At 47.0% G+C, this 25967-nt stretch overlaps 1 protein-coding gene and 1 long non-coding RNA gene across 3 annotated transcripts in view; one reads left to right on the top strand and one right to left on the bottom strand.

The window, feature by feature from the left end:
* Positions 1-16022, bottom strand: part of BDNF (brain derived neurotrophic factor) — a 40695-nt gene extending 24673 nt beyond the window's left edge. Inside the window, exon 1 of one of the 2 annotated variants that reach the window (XM_036384479.2) lies at positions 15816-16022. In XM_036384479.2, the coding sequence (XP_036240372.1) occupies positions 15816-15818 (3 nt within the window). In that variant the 5' untranslated portion in view covers positions 15819-16022. Of the gene's footprint in view, positions 1-15072; positions 15196-15815 lie in introns of those variants that run through there. The other variant, XM_036384477.2, reaches the window with a different exon arrangement.
* Positions 15864-25967, top strand: part of LOC118687481 (uncharacterized) — a 33141-nt gene continuing 23037 nt past the window's right edge. Inside the window, exon 1 of the long non-coding RNA XR_004980333.1 lies at positions 15864-16339. This is a non-coding gene — a long non-coding RNA (uncharacterized LOC118687481). The remainder of the gene's footprint in view (positions 16340-25967) is intronic.

The raw sequence follows: 25967 nt of genomic DNA, 5'->3' as shown, positions 1-25967 counted from the left end.
GAACATGAGGACCATTAACTCCATGCAACCATGAAATTCCCACTTTTCTCTGCTCCAAACGTGTTGCCTTTTGCATCAGGGTAGAGATTTTCCCAGGGAAGAGGTGTGGTCAGAGGAGCTGCTGTTTCTTGCTGGTGTAATCAGCCCTTGGAGCATTATTACCAGCCAGTGCTTGATTACTCAGAAAATGAAAAATAGCGTAAATAATGACTTGTTTGGATTTTTTGCTGCACATGCAAGCTGGGTTCCGTATTGTTAAATCAGACCCTGACTTCCAAGAGAATTTTTATGAATGAACCCCCTAAAAATTCTGTCTTCAAGGCATTGGTTTGTGAAACAACTGATAGTCCTGGGGACATGGGGACACTGCTCTGGTTGGAGCTCCACTCCTTAGTCCATGAAATGCACTATAAATTTGGAGGTCACATGAGCCATCCCCTTTGGGATTTGTGGGATACATAGGATGCAAAGGTCAGGCATCCTGATGTTTTCTGGGTAGACCCAAAAGGAGTTCTCTCTTGTTGTGTCTTCCAGCTGTGTTTTCCCCGTTTGGATTGTACAGATGTCACGTGTAAGAGGCTCTTGAAAAGAAAGTTACACCACAATTGCACGGGGGAGAAAAGGGCAGGCAGGTCCTTTTCTGGTGGTTTCAGATAATTCAGTGTATCAAGCCTCTTGGTGCTGTCCCAGTATGCCCACTTTAGGCATTCACCTTGGAACCAAGGGTTTTTTTCTATTCATGATGAATTAAAATAATTTTTTCCATACACAAATCCTACTTTGCCATCTTCCAAAGAGCAGCAGGGAAAGATTATGAGTTGTCAATCAATAAAATGTTGATTTATCCCTGAAGTAATATAGCTTGCAGGAGGGTAAGACCATTGCTTTTTGCTGAATTCAATTTAAACTCTAGCAAAGGCACTAATGATGCTGTAGATACTATAAAGAAGAAGGCAGAAGCACGCACACCTGGTTTCTGTCTCAGTGGAGGTTTATGCATTATAGTGATTGATGTATGAGGTCCAAATTTACTGATAAACTAATTATATGATAAAGTAGTTTGTGGGGCTCTTAAATTCCCCCATTACAATTGTAGGAGAAGCAATAAAAAAGTCAATATTTGAAAAGAGTAACATTCATAAAAGGTGCATAATTAGACAAAAGGCAGCGGGTGATTGAGTCTCCCCTCCCCCAGACTGTCTTTACACTCCCCATTTTATTCACGTAGGATCTTGGCCTGTTTTTGAATGAGAAAAAGGTCAAGAAGCTGTAATTTGGAATTCTTCTCACTTGGCTGTCAGGAAATACAAACTAATCCTGATTACAAAAAGGACAATGCTATTGATGTACTCAGGTTTTGATGCTACAGGGTTTTTTTTTCTGTTTAAAATTTTAATTGGCTGAAGTAATTCCTTATATCATTACAAGCATTTTATATTTGATTATGTTTATTCATGTTTCCTAGTTACATTTATTTGCTATTTTTTTCACATTAAAGAGATGGAAAATTCATGGAAATAAACTTTTCCAACTCCAGCAATGCTAAGAATTGCAGTGGATTATATACACAAGTTATATACACAGCCAGGGTTGCAGACATGGTGCATTTGTAGGATGACAGGGCTATGATGCTGCTCTACAACGATTCAGTGGCTGCAGCACACACAAGAGAGCCCCTCATGCCCCACACCAACATCAGTGCCCTGGAAAAACTTCACCATCTTTGAGGACCAAAGCCAAATTCTGCGTAACTTTGTAAAATCTTCCTATTTTAGAGGCTTTGAGAGATGATGAGAGAAAGATGGTGGGGGTGACTTGCCCAGCTTTCCCCTTGCATTCAGGGGTTGGCCAAGCTGTGGGCACAGCCCCTGCCAGCCCTCAGTGTTGTGTCAATGCCCTGGGGCTGCTGGCTCTTGGGTCTCACAAGCCCAAGGTTTACATTTGTTCAGCCTACAGAGTTGCTGCTGTTCTGGTCTGCAAGCAGCAGACAGACCCTTATAGTCCTTAAGTAGTGCAGGGTAGCTGCTCTTAATTTCAAGCATAATTTCACCTTCAGTGAACAGCAGTTCTTGAGAGGCCTCATTTTAGAAGGGAAAGTATTAAGTGAAACAGCAAGGATGGGAATACAAACCCAAAGATCTTAGACATGGTTTGAAGGCTGCGTGTACACGGGATAAAGCAGGAAAAGCTACTCTTTGAATCACAGGCACCAAAACCACAACATTTTTCCTGGAGAAAATACCACTTAATAGCTCAGAATTGTCACCCTGCAGCTACAGCAAAAGTGATTTTAAAACTCTAACCAACAATTAAAATAGTTGTTTTCTTCTCATGTCTGCTAAAGGTATGCCAGCTTTCCATCCATGGCAGGATCTGTACCCTGAATCCTGTCCCATGCCTTCTAATCAGGGATTTCAGCACAATTTATGTGCATGAAACCACTTCTCTGACAGAGTTCTGTGGTAGGTGCAGATTAGCCTTTTGCAAACAAGGAAATGCATGTGTCTATCACACATCCATCTTTTAAGCTGCTCATGAACATACTTGTTTGGTGAGCACGCCAGGTCTGGGTTTGTTCCTCGCCACTGCTCAGGTAGCTGTCTCTGCTCTGGCATGAAGTGTTGTAGAAATAGAACTTGTGATCTGTGGCAATTACCACCTGCAGTGACGTGCACACACACACACACCAAACCCTCCCCATCCAAACCTCTGGGCTTTTCTTTTGGGGTTTGGCATGATCTCCATGCACTGCTGGGACAGAGGGACTCCTAAAGCCCCTGTGAAGGGCTGGGGGAAGCCAGGAGGATAACTCACCCTTCCTTTCTGACACCTCTCCCATGGCCAGTGCTCAGCCACACCAGGCTTGCCCCACACTCTGGGGTGCAGGGGATGTTGAGGATGATGGCACAGAAAAAAAAAAAAAAAAAGGTGAGAACAAGAAAAAAAAAAAAAGTAAGGAGAGAATGAATCCATGAATCCAACCCCGCAGAAACATTAAAAGTTTGGTTTGTCATTTCCTGATGCTCTGACATTCACTAAAGCTGGCAATTCATCTCCTGGGTGTCTCTGCCTTGCTGCTGTTGTTTTGGAGGCATTAAACACCCACTACCTGAGCAAAGAGGGAAGTGTCTGGGCTGTGCCCAGGAGTATCCAGTGTACCAGGTGTCTGGCATGCAGTGCCTGAGCCTCCTGCCAGCAGCCCTGCCAAGACTCCAGCACAGCAGACAGAAAAGAGGGCACGGGACAAGAACAACAAAAATGCACACTCTGAGGGAGCAGCAGACATGGGAAGGGAGAAGAAAATCCCCTCTTCCCCAAAGAGGTTGTGTGTGATTCCTTGGGATGGTGGAAACCTGAGCCAGGTGTGGAAAGGTTAGACGGCTAGAGATGCACTCCTGTGACGAATCAGGCCATTGGAGCTCTAGGATTAAAGGAGATCAGAAAACTGGTGGTGCACTTGTGGGTGAAAGGTGTTGGGATTGACTCATCTCTCCTTTCCTCTAAGTATTCAGTGGGTTTCAGTTAGATGCAATATAGTGGATTATTTTTAATATTTAAAGGGATCAGATTCCAAGGGCTTTATAAACTTAGCCAGGCATCTTATCAGAGTGGGTTTATGCCTTAGCAAACCCTGCTCAGTGCATAACTTTGGAGAGCTTGTTTTGAGTGTGTGCTAAAAATAAGCAAGCCCCAAAATCCCAGGCCCACAGCCCTATGAATGCTCTTTTACAGCTTATTTCAATTGAAGCCACAAAGATCTCCTCTGGCATCAAGCTCTGCCTTGGCCAGGTGCAGCAGCTCAGCGATACTGCCCGAGGGTGATGGGCGATAAGGGATCTGCGAGCAGCTGGGGAGGGAAGGGGAGGTGCAGGTGGAGCTTGGCACCAGGGCCAGGGGCTGTCCCGGGGTGCCCACCACCCACGGGGTCCCACTCTGCCAGGAGCTGGCAGGAGGGATCCTCCTTGGGTACACAGAAATCCTTGGGAATGCAAAGCATGTGTAAACAGTGAATAGTTCTGCCGGCTCTCCTGCCCTCCAGGACTTTCAGATTAACATATTTTATGCTGCACTTAGATGGTTGTCTTCCTCTTTCCGAAGGGGTTAAGGTACTTTGGCTCCATCCCTTTTCAAAGCAGAGCCACACCAATGCTTTAAACAAGCTGATGTGTTTAAAGATAAATTCAGGATACTTTTTCTTTAAATACCATATTGAGCTACTTCACCTAAGAAACAAAACATAAGAGTTCAAAACATTTTCTATGTTACGTTTTCTATGTTAACCACCTAAACCATTAAAGACAGAAGTATCTGCGAAACAGTAGATATTTTTGTTAATTACAAACTAAAATTATCAATGCAGAAATAGACATTAAAAAGAGTCTCCTCAAAATGAAACTCAGACCCCCTTAGGTTCTCCTCCTCCAGTCAGTGTGACTTGTGGCTCAAGAAGCAAGTACTGGATTAGTCACATTAAAGCAAAAGTTTCCCTTGACTGAAACATGTCATTTGTGTGGTGTAATTTCTGCGTGTTGAATATTTGGGATTGTTAATCCTCGGGTAATTTAATGGCTGGAAGCATGTTGTGTGTTACTGCTTTCCCCTCTGGAGATCAATGTGTCTGTCCAGGAGTGAAGGAAGTGAAGTGTCCAAGTGAAAGGAATGGTCTGCTCATCCATGGCAGAGGGGTGGTGCTCACCCACTCCTCAGGGCGTGCTAATACACAAAAAATGCGACAAAGAAGGTGCAGTCCTCACTTCCTCTGTCCTCCCGCTGCAACACCCGGCTCCAAGGAGCAGGAATTGCACAGGGGCTGTTATTAACTCTGCACTGGCCAGGTGAAATTATTTCACTGACTTGCATGGCAGGTTTGCTTTAAATAGTGCCAGTACAGCTGGGTTTTTGGTACCACTATTAAAACCTTCTTTTCCTCCTCACTAGCACAGCATGGGGGTAGCTGGAAGCGTGGCTGGTTCTCTCTCTACAGCATGTGATGTGCTCAGGCTATCATTTCCAGATGCAGAGAGAGGGGAACAAAGCCCAGGTGGATGTATGACTACTTAGGAATTCAGAAATCCTGAAATATCGACCCACAAAATCAATACAAATTTGAAGCTATTTTTAAAATAACTTCCCTCACGTTCCACACCATTTCTCAAAAGGGGAAACACATTGATTTCTCTGCCCCAGCCTGCACAAGGTCAGGGTGGCTTTTGAGGGGTGGGCACGTCCAGCAGTGGAGACAGGGCCACCACCACAAACCTCATTTGAATCTAATCCGAAGCAATCCTGCATTCTGATGCTCAAAGGCCCTGTATTTTTAGTGTTGGGTATGACTCAAAGAATACCCAAGTAAAATCTACTCCTGGCTTTGGCAAAACATTTAATGGGGCCTTGGTGGTTCAGGACTTGTGCCAGTAGAGTATAAACTCATAAACAACATAATATACGTTTATTTTCTGGACAATGTTTATTTTTCACATAGTTTATACATCTGAAACGTAAATGCTTACAAGGGAGTGTTTTAAACACCTCTTTGTATTTCATTAGCTGGCTGTTTAATCTGCTATAATTTATTGCAAATTGCAGTTGTACTATATGGCCTCATGGTGCCTTTACTTATTTGAACATAAACACCACTGAAGTCAGCAGGAATGCAAAGTTTTTAAATCAGAAGGGAGCCAAATGCTAGGTTTTCAGCAAGGACTTTGCACCAAGGCATGAAACCCCTTATTTTAGACTTTTGTTATGTTTCAGTTTGATGCTTTCCCCTGCTATGTGCTCCAAGCAGAATCATTTTCCCCTACAGGCATGTATAGCTCCTTCCCCTTTGGTTTCTTAATTTGGGTTAGATCCCGTAATATGAAAAATATACTCAGATATTGCACCTAGAGCACATTGATGAGACCTAAAGAGCTCTTCTGTGAAGGGAATTAAGATCAAAAAGAATGTGGAATTTAAATATTCAACATTTCTTCTTGGATATGAAACAGAAAAATTGTTTTGATGCAAAAGTTCTTGTGACAGAATACGTTACTTAGACTCTGAGACCATATTAGGATAAAATGCCTTTTTTATATAGGAATTGCACTCCTTCATATGGAAATTATGACATTTTGTCTATTGCCTCTTACTACAAATGTTTAAAGGATCTGTTAAAAATATTCTTTTAAGAAGTTGTATCAAGATAAAAGAAAGTAAATAAGAGCCAGTACAATTTTCAGGCTTATTTCTGATTAGTTTCTTGATTTAGACCTCATTAGCTGCCAGAAAATTGCACCAACTCCCAGAGCTGGGGAAGCATGTAGCTGACACCACAGCTCACTTTGCAGTTGGGGTTTGCTGTGCTTTTGCCAGAACCTCACCCTGGCAGAAAAGGAACACTAATTACATGAATTAATGTTAATTCCATGAACTGATGGGCTTACAGAGACCCAGGAAAAAGAGCTCAGCCTGAGTGCTGGCACAAATGAAAGACAAGCAGATGAAATACTCATTCTCATGGGCTGACAAACTGCTACTAGACCTTCATCTACATTTAGTTGATGGATTTTTGACTGACCATTCATCTTTCCTCACACCCCACGAAAAGCATGGGGACTGGGAGGGAGGTGGGCAGCTTCCCCCAGCAAGGCTTCAAGTAAAGGGGGCAGGATGCCTGCAGGTGGCTGAGGGATTCCCAGTTGCCTGTTGGGAAGGCAAAGGCAAAGGGAAGAGCCTTCTCCCTGTGCTCTTCCACACTAGAGAAGACTCACTGCTATTCCTTTTCCATCCAAGCACTGCTCCCCTAGTGTGGGAGTGCTCCAGCCAGGACTCCAGCACTCTCCATCACTTCTGCTTGCCCTTCCCACACCTCCTCACTGGCAGAGCCCCATGGGGGCCCCAGGAGCCCTGCAGGAAGGATCTGAGGCCAGTGAGAGCCCCAGGCAGCTGCCAGGGCCGCTGGAGGGTCAGGAGCTGAGCAGGAACACAGCTTTGGTCCTGCCCTGCTGCTCTTGGACAGGCTGATGCATCCAAAGAAAAGCATTTGGAAGGGTCCATCATGGGATGCATCACACCCATCAGCCATTTCAGAAACTTTTTCCATCAGGGGACTGTGAGTTTGCACTCTGCATCCTTTCTCCTGGCCTGAAGTGAACGCCTCACATCAGTCTGAATTTCTTCCCTCTTTGTCCCTACAGAAAATGAATGGGAAATTCTGAACATTCCAAATGAACTTCGTAGGTTTGTCTTTTTTTAAGGACTTAGCCTTCTTGTCAGATGTTTTGGCTTCCTTAAAATTTGGGAGCCAGCAGAATTTTCTTAAGGGACTGCTGCAGAAATACTTTGATGGGAAAGTAGATGATAAAAATAACTATTAGGTGCCACAGGCAGTGGACTGGGAATTAAAAGCTCTTCTGAAGTCAGAGACATTTGTGTCTTTAAAAGAGCTCAGAAAAAGAGGTGAGAAAAGCCATGAGCGTGGCTGGACAGCTGACTGAGTCCAGGTGAAGGATTTGGGAGAGGAAAACAACAGGTGGTGGGCAGGAAGGGCCAGAGAATCAGATCTGCCTGGGGAATACCCTGTGGATAGAGTGACTGGTGCAGGAGCAAAGACAGAAAGAAAAGAGGTGAAACTAGGATTAAACTTTACCTCTTGCTACCAGCAAGATCTTCGTCAAAGACTTATGCACAACAATTAAACCCCTCAAAAACCAAAACTAGGGAAAATCCTAGAATTAGGTACTTGTTCCCTCAGAAGAGGATGAGAACAAAACCTGTGACAGAGGTTATTCATGTCACTTAAAAAAGTGCTCAAAACCAGTGATCGATGATGAATGTGCTGCAAGCACTTAAAATATCTCAGTAAATAAACCAAATTTGGGGCACAAAAAGACATTCATATGGAAAATACTGTAAGATTCACTCTTTCTGTGGATGACCAATAGACACAGTAGGTTTTTTCCCTCTCTGATGCAATAAATTTTCAGCAATATAATAAAGGCTATCACACTTCAGACTACAGCAAGGGATTGGTACAGTAGCAAAAGACATTTGAGATGTATCAGCATCCACTGAAAAATTTCAAACCTAGAATTTAGCCTCGTTTAAAAACTGCTAAGTCTTTTTGTTTTCCTGGTCAATGCTGTATTATCAGCTATCTGTTCACAAAACTCAGCCAAATACTCTCTCAGATGGTTTTACAGACTTTTGGCAGGCGTGAGTGAACATGTATTTTACAGAGCAAACCAACACATGAGCAGCTCCAGCCTCCTGACCTCTGCTCATGTCTCTTGCTTCATCTCATTCTCAGTAGAGTTGGTTTGGTTTCAGAAGCTATTTGCTGTCAGAAAACAGCTGCCTTTTTTTTTTTCTTTCCTTTGGTAGCCACCTGTTTACCTGAAATCCATTAAATCCATTGTCTTTTCATGATATTGTTTGGGTTTGAATCTGAATATTTTATCAAATGTCATTGTCAGATTATTGAGGATAGCTTTAGACAGAAGTACTGAAAGCCTCTTTGAATACTCTGTTAAACAATAGAGAACTCAGTTTGTGCTGAAAATACTGGAAAAAAATTAATTTTGAAATGTCAAATATTTTCCCAGCTCTGTCTGCCTCGACAATGTGTGGCCTTTTCTGATTCCTGAGAGGAAATCTGAATGGGAGCTAAGTGACAGATACAGCACTGCTTGTGGGCCACCATACAACCTCTTCCTCCTGCTGCTGTTTCAAGGGGTGAAACATGTCAAAGGATAAAGAAACCTGAATGCAGGATCAGGGCTGACGTCAATATTTTGACATTTCCCTGGCTGTACAGGTTTAGTGGCTCTAATATTAGAATAATACGCTGCAAGAGGTAGCATGTGAAGCTACTACTGTCTTAGACTTGAGCAGTAACCACCTAAACAGCCTCCATCATTCTCTTCCCATTCTCAAATGTTTCTTAAAAACAAATCCCTCAGACAAAAGGTTGTGAGCTTTGTGGTTGGGTTTAAATTGAGTGGCATATTTCCCCTCAGCCAGTGCTCAGGGGGGAGCTTGGTCCCACCTCTGCACGGCTGCTGAGCAAATGGAGGTGAAGGGGCTGGGAAGATCTGCCACGCAGCACAGGAGCTGCACAGGAGCTTGGCTTTGCTGTGGCTCATCCAAGGAATCGACCTGGCTGCTCCTCCCTCCTGTCTGCCTCTGGAGAGCACACACACACACACAGAGAAAGGCAGCCCCCTTTCACAGACACTGCCTATGTGCCACTTCTACTCTTGCCAAACAGATGAGAGAAAAGTTTATCCGGAAGCCTTCCCACTGCCAGGGTCCCTTCCACCTCAGCATGCCTCACCCATTTTTTTTTTTAACTGCTTCAATTTACAGCACACCATTTGTTATAATAATGGAGTCTAGTGAGAAGCTTGTGGCCCCATAAACTTTGGACATAATTTTAACTGTGTCAGCTTTAAAAAGTCAGTATCTGCCTCATCAAAGGGCAATCATGTCCAATGTGGGTGTCTCTGTCAATTGTGTTCTGAACTGCAGCAATAATCCAACCAAACCGTGCAAAGATCTTTTCTACACCCACATTTCTTAATTATCATCATGAGACTGAGGTAGCTGAGACCAGATCTATAATGTTTTCTGGATGTCAAAATGCCCACACACCTTCTGTAATCCTTGTGCTACCAGCCCCCTTTCATATTGCTTTTAGCTGGTCCATCTAATTATCTACTACCATAACTTTTTACTGCATTATTCCCAAATCCCACAAAGGCTCTGTTTAACAAAGAAGAAACAATTGGTCTGATGAGACCTCCTTAACTGAACAATCCTATTAACATTTTAGTGGATGATAAACCCCTCTTCACCCCTTTCAGAAATGAACCATTTTTCTTACATTCAGGGAAGACCTAGGCCCTTAAAAGTCTCTGCACATATTGCATCCATAAACAATGCAATTTCTTGGGAGTTTTGGGGTCTACTGTCCATTTGGAGAATAAATAACTTCGCTATTTTCACATGTGCTAGAGTCAATAAGGATCTGGAATGAGAAAGCAGCGAAAATGTTATGACTTAATGAACACGTCGCAAAATCATTCTTGCCAAATGTCAAAATAAATTGGAGGCCAGAGTGCGTGGTTTATGCTTGTTAAATTGGTGGTTTGTGTGCTATTTTGGGAAGGAAAAAAACCCAAAACCAAGACAGGCCACACTATGAAAAAGCAGGGGAATAGAAAGTGAACACTTGGCCACTCATGGCAAGAGCTTGGCCCACTGCACAAGAGCCAACACAGCAGCTGTGGCTCTGGGGAACCCCTCCCTGACAGCACAGCTGGCTCTGGGGCACTGCCCTGGCCCCAGGGCTCTGCCCCAGGCCCCACAGCCCAGCTGGGACCACATCCCTGCCCCTCTGGAAGCATCAGTGCCAGGGTGAAGATGCATCACACAAACCAGCCACTTCAGAGACTTCTTCCATCAGGGGACTGTGCATTTGCACTCTGCATGGGAGCCGTGAAGTTCAAAGGACAGCAGGGAGAGCGGGACTGGAAGCAGATGTACTTCTGCTGGAGACTCCTGTGCCATGTCTGGTCATTGCCACAGGAATCCACTGATGCCACTCCTGGCACAGACGTGCTGAGAAGAGCAGGTTGTGCCTACACTGCAGAGAGTTTTCTGTTTGTCCAAGCAATGAGCAGCTTCAAAGGTCTAAGTTTAGAAATACCTACACAGCTGAGGACCTGATCCTTTGAACACCAAAGCATGTCACCAAAGCTATTTTCCCTTTGAGATTGCCTCAGGAAAAGACCAATTAGGATTACATGATAAGTAAAATTATTCCCATACTTACATGGTTGGGAAAATAGGTCTCTCCAACTGCATATTCAAAAGGAGATCAAAGCAACATTGTTCTTTTGCAGTTAGATTTTGACTTATTTATGTTTTTCCCCGTTATGTGCCTGTTCCAGCAGCACCAAGAGGCCACAGGCATGTGCTTCTTACTTCCCCTCTACATCTAGTAATGGGAGTGCCATGAAAGTGCCTCTATTTCTGGCTGCCTGCACGAAAATGTGTGGATACATATATGTGGCTTTCACTTATTTTACTTCACGACACAAGGAGGGAGGGAAAATCTTTTTCATACACCTACATCTATCACAAAGCAACTAAGAATAGAAGCAATATTGAGACAGATGGAAATGTTAATGGTGACAGCTCACAAGCAAGAATCACACATTTGTGAAATAATGAAATGGGTGGGCAGTTGTTATATGAACTCCATGTCAGTCGATATGTTTTCCTGGCTATCATTTTGCAGAAGTATGTCTCAGAGATATTTTCAGTTCATGGGAGAAGCCTGTGCCCTACCCTACACCTTGCTGCTGGCACGTGGGTGTAGGAATTCACCAAAGGTGGCGAGCAGCTTGCCAGTGACCCTGTCCATCATGTGCCCTGGGGGCTGCAGGATGCTCCCTGACATTTCCCTGCCAGGGCACTTCACTACTCCCAACAATGTGGTGGGAGAGATGCAGAAGGGAAGGGTAAAAATATTTGGAAAACCAAACATGAGAGGAACATGGGATACCCACACGTGTTGCAAAATCTTACTTCCAGGCATACAAGTATTACCTTTGCTTTGACATTTCATCTGGCCATCTTCTGCAGGTCTTATTGTTAGCTGGACTTGCTGACCACAAATGAAAACGAGCATTACAAAACCAGCCCTGCATTTCTCCACTCTTTCTTTCTAGCTCTCCATGCCCCAAAAGCCATCAAATCCATTTTAAGGACCACTTTGACAAGCCTGCTTTTGCTAGCCCCAGTTTCTTAGCCCCAATCTAATGTTAGCTCAAAGGGGAGGGAGCCGTGAAAGTGTCTTTTCAGACATATTTTACCTTGCACTACCTGTCTCATTCCCAAGGTCTGGGGAATCTACTGATTTTCAACAACTTTGATAGGCACTGTTTCTTGCAGATGCTGTTTACTGACTTGACGTTACTATTTTTTGCCAGAGGAATGAACTAGTTCTCCTGAAATCTTAGGGATGCTCTCTTTGTTTGCGTAGCTGATTTAAAAAAAAAAATAAAAATTCTAGCAGCTACATCTTCAAGTGCTTAGTGGTGATTTACTACAATGATTCATGGTAAGACTTACAGCTCCGAGGAAAATCTGTCCCTCGGGATTTATCCACCTTTCCAGAATTTCTCATGGCAGGGCAACCATATGCCACTGTATTTAGGAAGCAACTTAGGGTTACTGAATGGCAGCCAGTCTGCATTTTCTTAGTGCATTTCTAAGAGCTCAACAGCATTAATGTGATAAAGAAAGGAAAAAAAAAAAAAAAAAAAGGACTCTGTACAAAGCCAAATGTATGCACCCAGCCACCTCAGATTAATGAAATGCTAGACATTAATCCACTGGCATACATGCCTGCGAATGCTGGCCACTAAAAATAAATAGTGAGAAATATCAGACCGTTTGAAACAGGAAATTGTTGAGCAATCCTGAAAATCAAAAGGTTATCCAAATGGTGAGCTGCTGAGAATGGCAAACTTGCATAGAGACAAGGCCTGTGTCAAACACCATATATTATAAAAACCATCTCAGCTGGACGCAGACACCTGACACTGAAGCCAACACTCATGGTACCAGGCAAAAGAAAACCTTAAAAAAGAGGCAAAAAAAGACTGCCACACCAAAACTTTGGAGGATGAAGACATAGCCCAAGGACACTGGCCATTTTACAGTACCAAAACTGTAAGAGATGAAAGGTGGTGATGAACCACCACCAGAGCAGTGACAGCTCCTGGAGAAACAGGAGATACTAAAATCAATAAAGCTACTTGCAGATGAAGGTATGAGTCACCAGGATGGGACCAAAACCGGCCCGTGTCATTTGTTAGCAGCCGTCCATCCCAGGCCTCTCTGCAGAGAATGATTAGAATTCCAGAGAAACATGGCAACAGAGGCAGAAAGGGAAATGCTGGAGTTTTTTAAGAGTTGGCAAGAAAGTAATGGGTGCAAACTTAAAATACAGGAAGATACACAAAATTATGCATGGAGTGGAAAATTCATATAACTAGAAGCTCCTTGACAACCTCCTAGATAACAGAAAAAAATATTTTGGGAAGTGGGTAGATTTTTAGTAGGGCTCATCAACCTCTAGTTCAGAGTGGATGTATTGAAATATTGGCTCTACCACATTACTTTTTCCTAAGTGGAAAAAGGTCAGAGGGCGTTTCAGTATGAATTTAATGAGACCAATACTGCAGATCATGAGTGTTTGAGTGTCACCCAGCCTCCTGACGAAGGATGCTGCCGAGACCTGGCTCTTCTCTGGCTCCTCTCTCCTCGCCTTTAGAACTGCCTCCTACGGCACCCTGACAGGTATCCCCAGCAAACGCGAGTTCTCCAGGTGGAAATGGAAAAATCCACGGAGGGACGCTGCCCGCTCCCTCCTCCGGCCGGCCTGGGCGTGTAAAAGGGGACGGCGCTAAGCCAAGGCCGCCGGTAGCGCATCTCTCGGGCAGGAGAGCGGCTGCTCCCCGCTACCGACCGGACCCCGGAGCGGACACGGCCGCAGCACAGGCGGCAGATGCCCGACTTTATCCGGAGCGAGCCCCTCCGGAGCCGTCCTGCGCCACCTCCATTTTGGCTGCGCCGTGCGCGGTGCGGCTCCGCTGCCGCCGTCCAGGGGCCCGGGCCGCGGGGCGGAGGGGGCGGCGGAGGGGCGGCATCCCCGGCGCCCCCATCCCCGGGCACCGCGCCCCGTTTCCGCAGCACGGAGCCTCCCGGGGGGAGGCGGTCGCTGTGGCAACCGCGCTGGGGAGGGAGGGAGGGAGGGAGGGGGGACCCGGGGGACGCCGGCGGGGGCGGCCCGGCCCGGCTCGGCCCGGCGGGCGCGGTGCCTGCGCGGCGTCTCCGCCCTGCTGCGCGCTGGGGACGCCGCCCCCTCCCCGCGGCGGGCCGGCCTCTCTCCATCCCTCCCTCCCTCCCTCCTTCCTTCCCTCCCGCCTGCCGGGGGCTTCCCTGCCCGGCGGCGCTACGTGCGAGCCGAGCGGGAGGGAGCCCGGCGGGAGGCGGGGGCGGCGGGGCCCCGGGATCCGCCCTCGCTCCGCAGCGGGGCCGGCCCGGGGCGCTGCCGCAGGGAGGGCCCGGGGGGCTCGGCCGGGCGGCTCGGAGGGGGCTCCCCGCGGCCGGGATTCCCCGGGCGGAGGAGCGCGGTGTGTGCGGAGCGGGCACGGCGGGGCTCCGGGCGGGCTCTGCTGGCGGCAGCGCGGGCAGCGGGGGAGGGGGCGATGCTCGGGCTCCGTGCGGAGCCGGAGACCCCCTGAGCCTCTCTACCTGCGAGCGCTGCTGCTGCCGCCGCGGCTCCGCCAAACTGCTGACTTTCCAGAGCTTATTTTTAGCCCGGAGACTAAATATTATTAGCTACATTTCTACGTAGGAAGAATCGGAAGCGCGGGGAGGGCTGGGGGGAGGCACTAGAGATAGGGAGGGAGATGAGCAGAAAGCTTATCCGAATGATCTCCAGTTGGGGGGGCTGCGTTTGGGTTTCAGCCTTGCCAAACGCGCGCACACACACACGCACACACACCATTAATTATAGCAAAGTAGATGCGGATATTGGATCATCAGCAATACATGCACGGCTCTCCCTTTGAGCCGTAGGTTGCGTACACGGAGGGGTCAGCTAATCTCCGTGTAGGTAAAGATCAGCTGCGTCCCTTTATCTGTGAAAGATCAGTCCTGCACAGTGCCGGCTAGCTGCATCTCTTTAGCTATGCAAAATCAACTTGCATCCTTAGCCAGGGGAAAAAAAAAAAATCCGTCGCATCTGCTTCTTTTGGTAAAGATCAGTTGCATCTCTGCCCAAAGCATGCACACACACACAGACGAGATTCCCAGGTTAAATCAGGCACAACTTAAGTTAACTCGTGGTTAAATCTCATCCAGCTTTTCCTTCCTTCCTCCTCTAGCCCTCACACACATCAAGCAGCCAGCAAGGTAACAAAACTAGGCGAAGAGCAGGCACCCATCCCCGCACCACAGAGAGGGAGAGGCAGGAGCCAGAGGGGCCGCCGGGGGTGTCCCCCCGGTGCTTACCTTGGTTACAGCTAACACCACGAGCAGTGGCTAGATCGCGGAGATAAATACTGGCATTTCCCAAAGTTGACACCGTCAAACCAACCCCCGGAGCTTGCAAGACTCTTTTTTTTTTTTTTTTTTTTTTTTATATATCCCTCCTCTCTTGTTCCTATTCCAGTCCGCACCGCTAGGAATTCAACTTCGCCCAGCTCCAGCTGGGGCGAGAGGGCGGCGGGCGGGGAGGGAGGGGAGGGAGGGGAGTGGAAGAAGGACCGGGGCTTGGCGGGGGAGGGCAGCCGGCACCCAGCGCCCGCCGGGTCGCGGAGCACTGCGGAGCCGGCCCCCGCCGCCGCTGTCCAGGGTGCTGCCGGTGCCGCCGCCGGTGCCGCCGCCTCCCCGCTCCGCTCCCCGCCCCCTCCGGGGCAGCCCCGAGCCCCCGGCCCCCCCCGGTGCCCGCCGAGGGACGGACGGGAGAGCGCCCGGCGGCAGCCCGGCCGCCGCAAGCTGCAAGTTTGTGGCTCAGGCGCGCCGTTTCCATCGCAGCCCTAAATCAAAGAGCGCCGCAATTAAAGTTACACCGTCTAAAGCACAATTCCGCCGGCCTCCGCGGGTTACGCTCTTTGGCGTATTAAGTACTAGAAAGCCGAGCCCGTGATATCAGATCCTGTCGGTTAAGCAGCATCTCGAGCTTTTTGGTGTGGTTGTTTTGTTCCTCTCTCCGGGTATTAAAAATAAGCTTTTTTTTTTTTGTAGGTACTCACCATTGTTTCTTTGCTGTCCTGGAGACAGAAGTGGTTTAAAATCCAGTCTCTCCAACAGATGCTGGAAGGTAATGTGTCTTGTTTGAAGTCATCATGTGAGAACTTCTGCTTTGCTCAGTGGATCGCCCACCACTTGGTGTGACTTATGAATCTAATAACCCTTTGCAATATCCGCAAGCTTAAACTCTCCACCACCTTGGTGCCTACAGAAGACAGAAAGCAACTGGCAGGGAGTTTTAAAAACCTATAGATTTACGCAAACGCCTTAGCTCAGAGTCACGTTTCCCTCTGAGTTCTTACGTGATCTTAATGAATGAGAGGGGTTACCAACCAATACAGTATAAAACGTGATCGCAGCCGCCTCCCAGGAAACCGGAGCGGGACACCAAGTTCCCGAGTGAAGTCCTGGCCGGCCGGGCGCGCTGCGCAGCCAGCCCTGACTCCCACCGCCCTCCTTCCACCTCCCGGCTCGCACCCGGGGCCGCGCAAGGCGAGCCGGCTCTGCAGATTTACGCTCGGGACAGGTAAGTCAGCATTCGGGGGGCTGTTTGTCTGTTTGTTCGTTTGAGTGGCACCTTCACCGCGCTCTCACGGGAAGTGCTCCAGGGACTTGTTGCATACTAGGTCCTGCCACAAGAGGAGCGTGGCACAGTTGCCAAGACGAGTTCCTTTCCGAAACCCCTGCCTTTCCCGAGCTGCAACTTCCCGCACGCTTCTCCTCCCCCTCCTCCCTCCGCCCTCGCCGGGAGGCGCATCCCGAGGGCGGGATGCTCGGCCGGCCGGCACCGAGCCCCTGCCGCCGCCAAGGCACAGCCCGGGAGGGGAGGGCAGCGCATCCCCGGCTTCTGCCTTTGCTCTCCCCCTTTCTCCCCCAGCAGCGCCCCGGCTCCGCCCGTGATTTCGGTGGCCAAGCCAATTCCGGTCTGCTTGCGCTGGGAGAACGCCCGCACACCTGGGCGCCACTGCAGCCCCTTTCCCCGAGAGAGGTGGCCGAGCCCCAGGGTTACTCGTGCCAAGGCTGACAGAGTCCCCGTCCCCATCTTGTCTTGGCATCTGGGGTTTATTCTCAGCGGCTGCCCCGCCTCCCCGGCTCCGAGAGCCCCGCGGGAGCGGTGCGGGAAGGGCTGTGGGAGGTGGTGGGGAGGGTTTCTTCGCTTCGAAGGCGAATTGCAGTCAACTGAACCTGGACTTGCCAAAGTTTATGGGCGCTGCCTCTCATGAGATAAAAAAAGAGACCAAGACCGAGGAGCTCCTCGTCCACTCCCGTTCTCTCCTGACTGAGTGTTGGAATTACACTGACGGGTCATTTCTCTCCCAAGCGCCCGTTTCTCCCGCCCCCCAGTCCCAGGTACCTCCGCCTGGGAGCCAAAGCAAGCAGCCTCTTCCATGACAACCATCTATGTTGATCCATGCAATAACCAGCAGATGCTGCCCTAAGACTGGTACAGCTGGTACTTTCCTGCCTCGGCTGTCCTGGGGACAAGGTGTTAGAAGAAAAGTCCAAGTGGCATCCAGCAAAGCTGCCCTGAGGAGAGCCACGGAACCCCCTCAGTGCACCACCCCCTGCCCGTGTGCCATGTGCAGGCAGAGCCTGCTGCTGGTGAAACACTGCACCCGGCAGATCAGCCTGCCGCTGACACCCTGTCACCCGAGACACGTCCTCAAGGGCTGAGCCTCAGGCAGGAAGCTGAAGTTTTCCCCCAGCAGTTGGAAGTACTCATAGTGAGTGTTAATACTGGTCAGGAACACCAGTTTTAAGTGGCATTAAAGTTGAAAAAATAAATTAAAAAAAAAAAAAAAGCCAAAGTGTTTCAACAAGTGGTAAGACTGCAATGAGTTGGGCTCTCTCCCACATTTTTCTAAGCAGTTTGCTCCTGCCTCTTCCTCAGGGGAATAAAATAATTTAGTAGTATCTACTTTGGTTAGTAAGTTGCACAATTCACGTTTTGACTACATAAACACATATCTAAATCTTAAAGGTTTATGACCCTGTGGAGTCCTCAGTGTTTTATAGAGAGAACTTCACAAAGTTATAATTTAAAACATATTTCTACATACTTATTTTAGAGCTCAAGAAACAAAGTCTTTGATTGAGAAAGTAATTCCCTCTGTAACACTTGTAAGAAAGTACTTTGCAGCACTGTTCCTCCCCTACTCCTCATTTCACTAACTTCTAGGTATCTTCATTTTCTGTTGAAGGTCTCAGTTGTTAGAGATGCCCAGGAGAAACCTTTGGTGGGTCATAGCATCATATTGATGTAATAACGTTAAATTTACAACAACAACAAAAAAAATCCTTCCACAAAGCTTCCCAGGAGGTCCAGAGCAGGAAGTAGCCTGGTGTCATTCCAGCCCCGTGCTGATGCATTTTCTACAGGAGACTGATGGGGTTTGCCAGCAGTGAAAAGGCGGGGCCCTGCCTGGGGGAACTTGTGTTTGCTGGGGATACCACGCGGGACAGAGCCACAAGCAAAGTTACTTCTTTGGGCAGCCAACTAGGAGGGCTCCTGGTCAGTATTTCTGCTGAAGGACAGGACTCCACCCACCTCCCTGGGGATAGGTGACCACTGATAACACCAACATCACATCTCATTCTCAAGAGACCAAATTAAACGTGTTTGCTGAAGGGTTTGCTTTAGATAGTGTCAGTGTAATCAATGAAATAAACGGGGCTGCAATCAAGGGAATGGTACAAAACTCTATGGAAAAACAAAAGGTCGTTGGTAGGGTAATAGGGGGTGCTATGGAGAATGGGGATTACCTGGCAGAAGATGAGTTGGAGGAGGCAGTATGAAACAATCAGAGTTCTTGCCTTGTAGTGGCCCTCACAGGTGAGAGAAGAGCCCAAGTCATTCTGCTGGGCCAGAGCTGAAGTTGAGACACCAGTCAATGCACCAGTCAATCCTCTGTCAGGGATTCCTGCAAGAAGGGCATTAGAAAGGGGATGACTAGAATTAAACCTAAATGCCTGTTGAGTTTCAAGGCATTTCCTTTCCCAATGTCTTGTTTCCAGCTATGTTTTTTTTTATTTTTTTCCTTCTAGAACACCTTATCCCCAGGCCATGAGAGACCCAGCCATGAAAAATCACTGGATGTGATTTTTTTCTTAGCACCATAGAGGGGCACAAGTGACTCAAAGTTACTCACCTGACAAGTCATATACTTCACTAAAAGCTGGAGCAGTGAGTAGAGCTTAGCCCATTATTTCAAACTAATAATCAGGTGGTCTGTTTCCAGGCTGTTGAAATAGAATAGCTGCTAGCATTTGCCAGAATGACACGGCACAGCATTGGCTGCAGGCAGGTAGTTCATACATATAAGGCAATGTACATCTCTTGTTCCAAGTCTGTTTATCTTGGAATCACATTGTTACCAGATGAAGTATACAGCTGCAGGACCCGACTTCAGTGGGGACTACTCCTACGTAAATAGTGACAGAACTGTTTAGCAGATGAGGCCTAATTAAGTGGGAATCAGCCATACATTTTCCTTCTCTTAGACAAAACAAAGTGAAGAATCCTGCAGGAGCATTGCTGCGAAGTCACAGTGCCTTGAATCAACTTGTGAAGCATCCCAAAATCCTAAGCAAGCCGCAAATGCTCTTTCCCTGCCTTAAAACACCTTAGAAAACGATGAGCTGTTACTGGTTGGCTTTTTCATGTAGTTGAAAGACTACCAAAGTACGTGGATAACTGCTAAGCACCTAACTGCTAAGGTGCTAAAAGACACCTTCCATTCATTATGTACAGCTGCTCCCTCAGGGACCACTGAAAACCTGCCTCAGCCACCAACATTGGCAATCTGAGCAGAATCAGAGGAGATAGCTGTCAACTTCACAGAGATGCTTCTGAAATAAGAGCTGTGTGACATCATCGCTGGTGTGAAACGGGGCTGCCAGCTTCTCTCCATGCCAAAAATCTAATGGTGTGTTTGCAAGAAAGGTCCCCCAGGGTTATGGTGTGCTAGTTCTGCTGGTAACCTCCTGCTTCTTCAACAGGCGGATTTGGCACCTGCCCTGCTACTGCCTGGAGGGTAAATACCAGCCTCCCAGTAGGTATTTAGGGTAGCCTCCCATCAAGTGTTGATTTTCTGTGCCTGATTTCCTCCTCCTGCAGATTATCCTGCTCTGATATTTCCATCTTTCCCCTGATCTTCGCGCTGCAAGTGTTAGCAGTCTTTCACTCTGCCTCCTCCCTCCCTGGAAGTTTTCCTTTCTTTCTGAGCCTACTTGTCTTCAAAGTGCGTATATTCCATGCTGGTAACATGCAGATGAACATCGTAGTCATGATCCCACTCAGATACTAAACAAGCCTCCCACCAATGCCTTGTCCTCCTTTAGAGTGCTGGAACATTTCAGCTTGCTTTCAGTCTCCTGCAAGCAGCAGGAAATCCTCTGGAGCAGACAGGCAGCAGCACACGTGCTCGCTGGGGTTGTACCTCCGAGGAGGGCTCAGCACCGACTCCTCTCCAAGTGTCTGCAGGGAAAGGAGGCTGAGATCCCCACAGGAATCCCACAGAGCCAGCACAGAGCCTGGGCTCCGACCCTCCTCAGCCCACAAGAGCAGGGCTTCAGTGTCACCATCAACGGGAGGTATCCTGCACGTTTTTAACATCACAAACTGTGCCGAGCTCATATTCACATTTGGTAAGAGAGGAGAGCTCCGTATGCTTAAGGAAAGCCAGCCCTGCTACAAGCCAGGATAAATCAGGGTTTCCATCATCCACAGTGTCTGAAGCAAACACCCTGGGACAGATGCCTTGGCCAGCATTCCTGATCTGTGGAGGCAGCAGCACAGGTTACAGGGGGAGGACATGCATCAGGGCTGTCAGCTTTGAGCCAGCCACCAATTTGCTGATCCTGGGGAAATCCTCTGTCCTGCACTTTCACCTGTCCATAGGTACATCCCTCTCACAGGGGAGTGGGACTGTAGCAGGACTTCAAGGACAGGTCTGAGAGTTTTGCTTTAATTAATTATTTGCCATCAGCTTACAGCAAAAAAGCACTATTGTAGAAAAGTTTTGCCTAAACTGTTTCTGTCATTTATGGAAAAGGTGTGTTTCAGGAAACCTTCTAGAATTAAAGTTTTGTTTTTCTCAAAATACCACACATGCAAATGTAGTTCAGTACTTGCATGGCACTCATTTAGGTTAGCTGGAAAAGACAGGAGATGAGATAAATGTAATGGAAACTATTGGCCCATGTAAGTTCTCCTGCCTGACCTGAGCAAAATGAGACACCGGGTATCTCTTACGAGAAGAAAACCAGAGATAGGGAGAGAAATCAGAACCTGGAGAAAAAGAAACATGACAGCTGTAATCTGTTACTATTGCAACCTGATTATAGGATTCATTGACAAGGTGGGGGACCCTTTCTTTTGGCATTAAAGTCCACACCTTGCTTCATGTAACCACAAGAAAACATCTCCCGGCATCAGCCTTTCTTTAAAAGAGATTCTTTCTTCAAACTTCTTTAAAGAGAAAACACACAGCATGACCACGAACAAAAGAAGCTACACCCCTGCCTCATCACATTTTTAAATGCTGTTATATGCAGACCTGAGTTAGTAGAGAAAACCAGCACTCCCAGTACAGATGTACAACTACAGGGGATTAGCCTTAATTGTACTTACAGGTGAAAAGTAAACACCTTCTCTCCCAAATTTGCTCTGAACCAGGACAAATACCTTAATTCCCTTCCAAAGTTAATGTTTTGTAAGGAAACTCCCTTCCAAACCACACGAATCTACTTCTCACCAGTCAAATCCTCCCTCAGCTTCCATGGGAGCTCACTGTCACAGCTTGGTGTCTGAGCATGGCAGAAACCTGTTATTGTGAGGAACAAAATATCTGCTGGAGGAATTACAGCCTGAGTCAGAGAGAGCAGGACGAGCTGGATGCCTGTCATATGAGGGTTATTAAGGGATACTGGCAAGCTCTGAGTAAGAGTGGCCCTTGGCTTTGTCCCTGCACTCACCTGATGAACTCTTTCAAACAGAACTGCATTCTCTGCAAGGCCCTGTGTGACAGAGGAAGAGGGTGAGATGACAGCTGAAGAAGAGAGGAACAGGCAATAGTGGCATGGGACAAAAATGCTGAAGGAAAGTAGAAAGACAGAGAAGAAAGAAAGTAGAAATACAGAGAAAGTCTTACAAGGCTACTGCTGAAGCAGGGGTATTTAATAAAATAATAACCTCCATCCAGGCTCTTGCAACAAGTTAGCTAAAAACACCTCCCTACCAGTTAGGTATGAAATTGTCCCATCTATTTTTATCCTGGCATTTTCAGACTAAAATGACAAATTCTCCCCTGAGATAGTATTCACAACAACCAGGAAAGAGTGCTAATGTTGACCTAAATAAATAAAGCTGCTCCTATGTAAGAATTCCTGCAAGGATCCTTTAAAAGAAGATACTTTGAAAGCATTTGCTGCAGAATGCATATGAAACCCCTGGGGGACAAACAGCCTGCCAGACACTGTGGTCTCACTATCCCAGTTTCCAAACTAGGCTGAGAGCTTTACAAATGCACTCCAAGAGAACAGGGGTGTTAGAGCAAGACTTCTGATGCCAAAGCACAGGGTCCTGGTATTCCTTCCAGGTAGGGCACAAATAAATTTTCAAACAAAAAAGGGTTATTTTGTGGAGTTGTACACACATTTTTGAGCCAAGGTGCACATGAAGCTTTAACTATGCCTCGTGACAATTTGCATGATGCTTTCTGTCTCAGGTGGTGCTGTCTTAACTTTCTGACAGGATCATTCATTACTACTAAAGAGAGCAGCTACACTCAAACCAAGCAGATCTCTTCAGATGCATTTTTTGTAGAGATGAATTAGATCTATTGTCCTTATTGAATCTGAAGCTGTAGAGCTAGGATCTGTTTCCAAAACCAAGCTTCACAAAGGCAGGGGCAAGTCTAGGTGGAAATTTTGTTTAGGAGGTTTGCTTGGGATTTCATGGTAAACTTACCAAATGCAGCAGGGTTAGAGGTTGCTGGTAAAAATATTATTGCTACTCCTACTTTGTATCTGCATCAGTTTTCTCATCTCTTCATGTCTTCAAACATGTCATTTCCATTGGCAGCCCAGATCCTGCTGCAGCATCCCTTCCTCTGCTCTGCCAGATAACCTGTCAAAAGGGGGGCTGTGAGGAAAATCTCCACTGTGCAGCAATTAGCAAATCTTCTGTTCCAGCAGAGATGAAAAAAACCTGACTTTTTTCCCCAAGACCTGAGCAGTTTACCCACAATAATAATGCCAGTCAAGATCTGGCAGTCCCAACACTTTTTTCTAAGAAGTTTATAATGACTCTTCTCCCGAGCCTGCTGAGTGTATTTCCCACTTTGACACTGGGAAAAGATCCATGCAAAAATATTTGCATCATAATATCAAGGATATGCCATATCATTCAAGACCTGAAACTAGAATGGCCAGAAGGGGCCATTATTTTCCCTTAGTGCCCCTTGTAATGCCCCATTTACCTCAAAGGTGTTCTGCATGGACTCTAGGAGTCAGAGCCTTTCCTAACTGCAGTGCACATGTGGAGGCTTGGGATGCACAGATGTCATTATGAATTAATCCACTTCAGCCAAAAAAGGCCTTTTTACCTTTCACACCTCCACTAGGATTGAACCAGATACAACCCATACATTTTCTCTTCCACTTTCTTCTCTGATGTGCTCTCCTCTTCTAACTACTCCTCATAGAAGCTGAAGTAATTTTGTTTGTGACTTGGGGAACTTTATTGAATAAATATACATAGAAGAGTTCCTAACACTGAACAGCACACAGATTGCATGATGACTTTTAGTGTCTCTTATTGAAATGAAAATATTTTAATAACTGGAAAGATTCTTCAGTGAACCATGCTGGATCTGTGCAATTTATAGCACATTTAAATATTTTTACATTGGTACCCAAGATTGAATTCCAATATTTCTCTTTTGTCTCTCTGTGCATTTTAATACTCTTCTGGGAACACTTACCTTTTATGACTAAACCAATATTTTCTAAGGTAAAGTGGTGATTTCAGCTTAAGTGCAACCATATGTATCTTAGGGCACAGGCTTTTGGTTCTAAATAACTGGTTAATGTTAAGCATCTCTCACCATGAAAATGTCACAAACTACCATACACCAGCTTTCTCAAAGAAACCAAGATAAAACACAGAAGAGCAGAGCTTCTATGGTTAAGAATAAATACTTTGAGGCACGACTAAAAATTGAATTTTTTTTTTTTTCAATTAAAGTGGCATAACTACAGAGTTATCAAGTCTGCTTGATTTTGTGAGCCTGTCTCTCTTGGTATGAATTAGATAAGATCCCATTTTAGTTTACCAGTCTGATAACTGGTGGGTAATAACACCACTGAAGATAATTGCACAAAACTATGCATATAACTTATCCCTGAATCTGTACAGCATATATCCCTCATCAGTAGCTGCATCACATCTGATTATTTTGTTTCATTGCAAATCTCTCAGAAACATGAATAAGTCTTTACAGCTTTGAGGGACATTTTTGTGTCCATTTTCCAAAAAGACCAACTGAGGCAGAGAGCATTTAAGCTGCCAGTAAATGACTCTGATAGTGCAGCTTGGTCCCTGAGCAGTTTACCCACAATAATAATGCCGGTCAAGATTTGGCAGTCCCAACACTTTTTTCTAAGAAATTTATAATGACTCTTCTCCTGTGCCTGCTGAGTGTATTACTTTGACACTGGGAAAAGATCCATGCAAAGATATTTGTATCATAATATCAAGGATATGCCATATCATTCACAGCAAAACACGGGCAAGGAGGAATTATGAATATGGGGGTAAAATTACTGGAGTTTTTTGAAGTGTGCATAAATTAGAAGAAAAAGCAGAGGACTTGGGCAAACAGTGAGAAATAGCAACCAGATTTTCCATCTCCTATGCCTTCTCAGGCTCTACCCTAAATGTTAAGGGTCACCTGTGGGTCACAACGTGTTTCTTGTGCATTTGCTCTATGGCCTGCACCCTGGGCTTGTGATTTAGGAGGTTTTGTGGAAAAGCTTTGAAATCATAGAACAGAATCCTAGAATTGTTTGGGTTGGGAAAGACCTTTAGGGTCACTGAGTCCAGCTGCTAAGCCAGGACTGCCAAGCCCACCACTAAACCATGTCCCCAAGTGTGCCATCTTTTAAACACCTCCGAGGCTGCTAACACGACCACCTCACTGGGCAGCCTGCTCCAATCCATGACAAAGCTTTCCATGAAAAGGTTTTTCCTAAAATCCAATCTAAACCTCCTCTGGCCCAGAATTTAACACATGATTTGATGCATGGCCTCAACAGCACCAGGTGCAGGGGGACAATCAGTGCCCTGCTCCTGCTGGCCACCCTGTTTCTGACACAGGCCAGGATGCCATTGGCCTTTGTGCCCACCTGGCCCATGCTCAGCTGCTCTTGGCCAGCACCCCCAGCTCCTTTGCCACTCTTCCCCCAGCCTGTAGCAACTGCAATGGGTTGTCGTGATCCAGGGACAAGACTTGGCCACACTGAGCACTCCCCTGACCTGAGCCCATGGATTCAGCCTGTCCAGGTCCCTCTGCAGAGCCTTCAACAGTCCCACCAGTCAACTTAGGATTGGCTGCAAACTCACTGAGGATGCCCTTGATCCCCTGTCCAGATAACTGATAAGGACAATTAAACAGAACCTGGGGAAGCTGGCCTGTGCCCAGCTGCCAGCTGGGTGTAACTTCACTCACCATTCACCATTTATCACGAGTAACTTCACTCACCATCCCTCCCTGGGCTCAGCTGGCCACTCAGCTTTTACCAAGCCCAGAGTACATCCCTGCAGGCCACGAGCAGGCAGCTCCTCCAGGTGTCAAACTCTTTGCTAAAGTCCAGCTAAAAAATACCTGCAGCTTTTCCCCAACGCACTGCATGGGTCACCTTGGCACATGGGCATGGCCTGGGAGCTCATGGACACAGGAGCTGGCAGTGCTCCTCACCCTCTGCCTTCCCTCCCTCTGTGGCTGGGGGTCCTCCTGAGCCCTGCCCTGCTCCAGAGCCTGGAGCCATTTGGATCACCCACAGAGCCAGGGGGCTCACCCTGCAGAGCCATTTGGGCACAGGGCTCACCCCCAGAGCCAGGGGGCACAGGGCTCACCCTGCAGAGCCATTTG

Source organism: Molothrus ater, chromosome 6 (assembly GCF_012460135.2).
Source record: "Molothrus ater isolate BHLD 08-10-18 breed brown headed cowbird chromosome 6, BPBGC_Mater_1.1, whole genome shotgun sequence".
In the NCBI taxonomy this organism is placed as follows: Eukaryota; Metazoa; Chordata; class Aves; order Passeriformes; family Icteridae; genus Molothrus; species Molothrus ater.
Note: the sequence above shows the minus strand (reverse complement) of the source record. Positions and strands in the feature narration are given on the sequence as shown.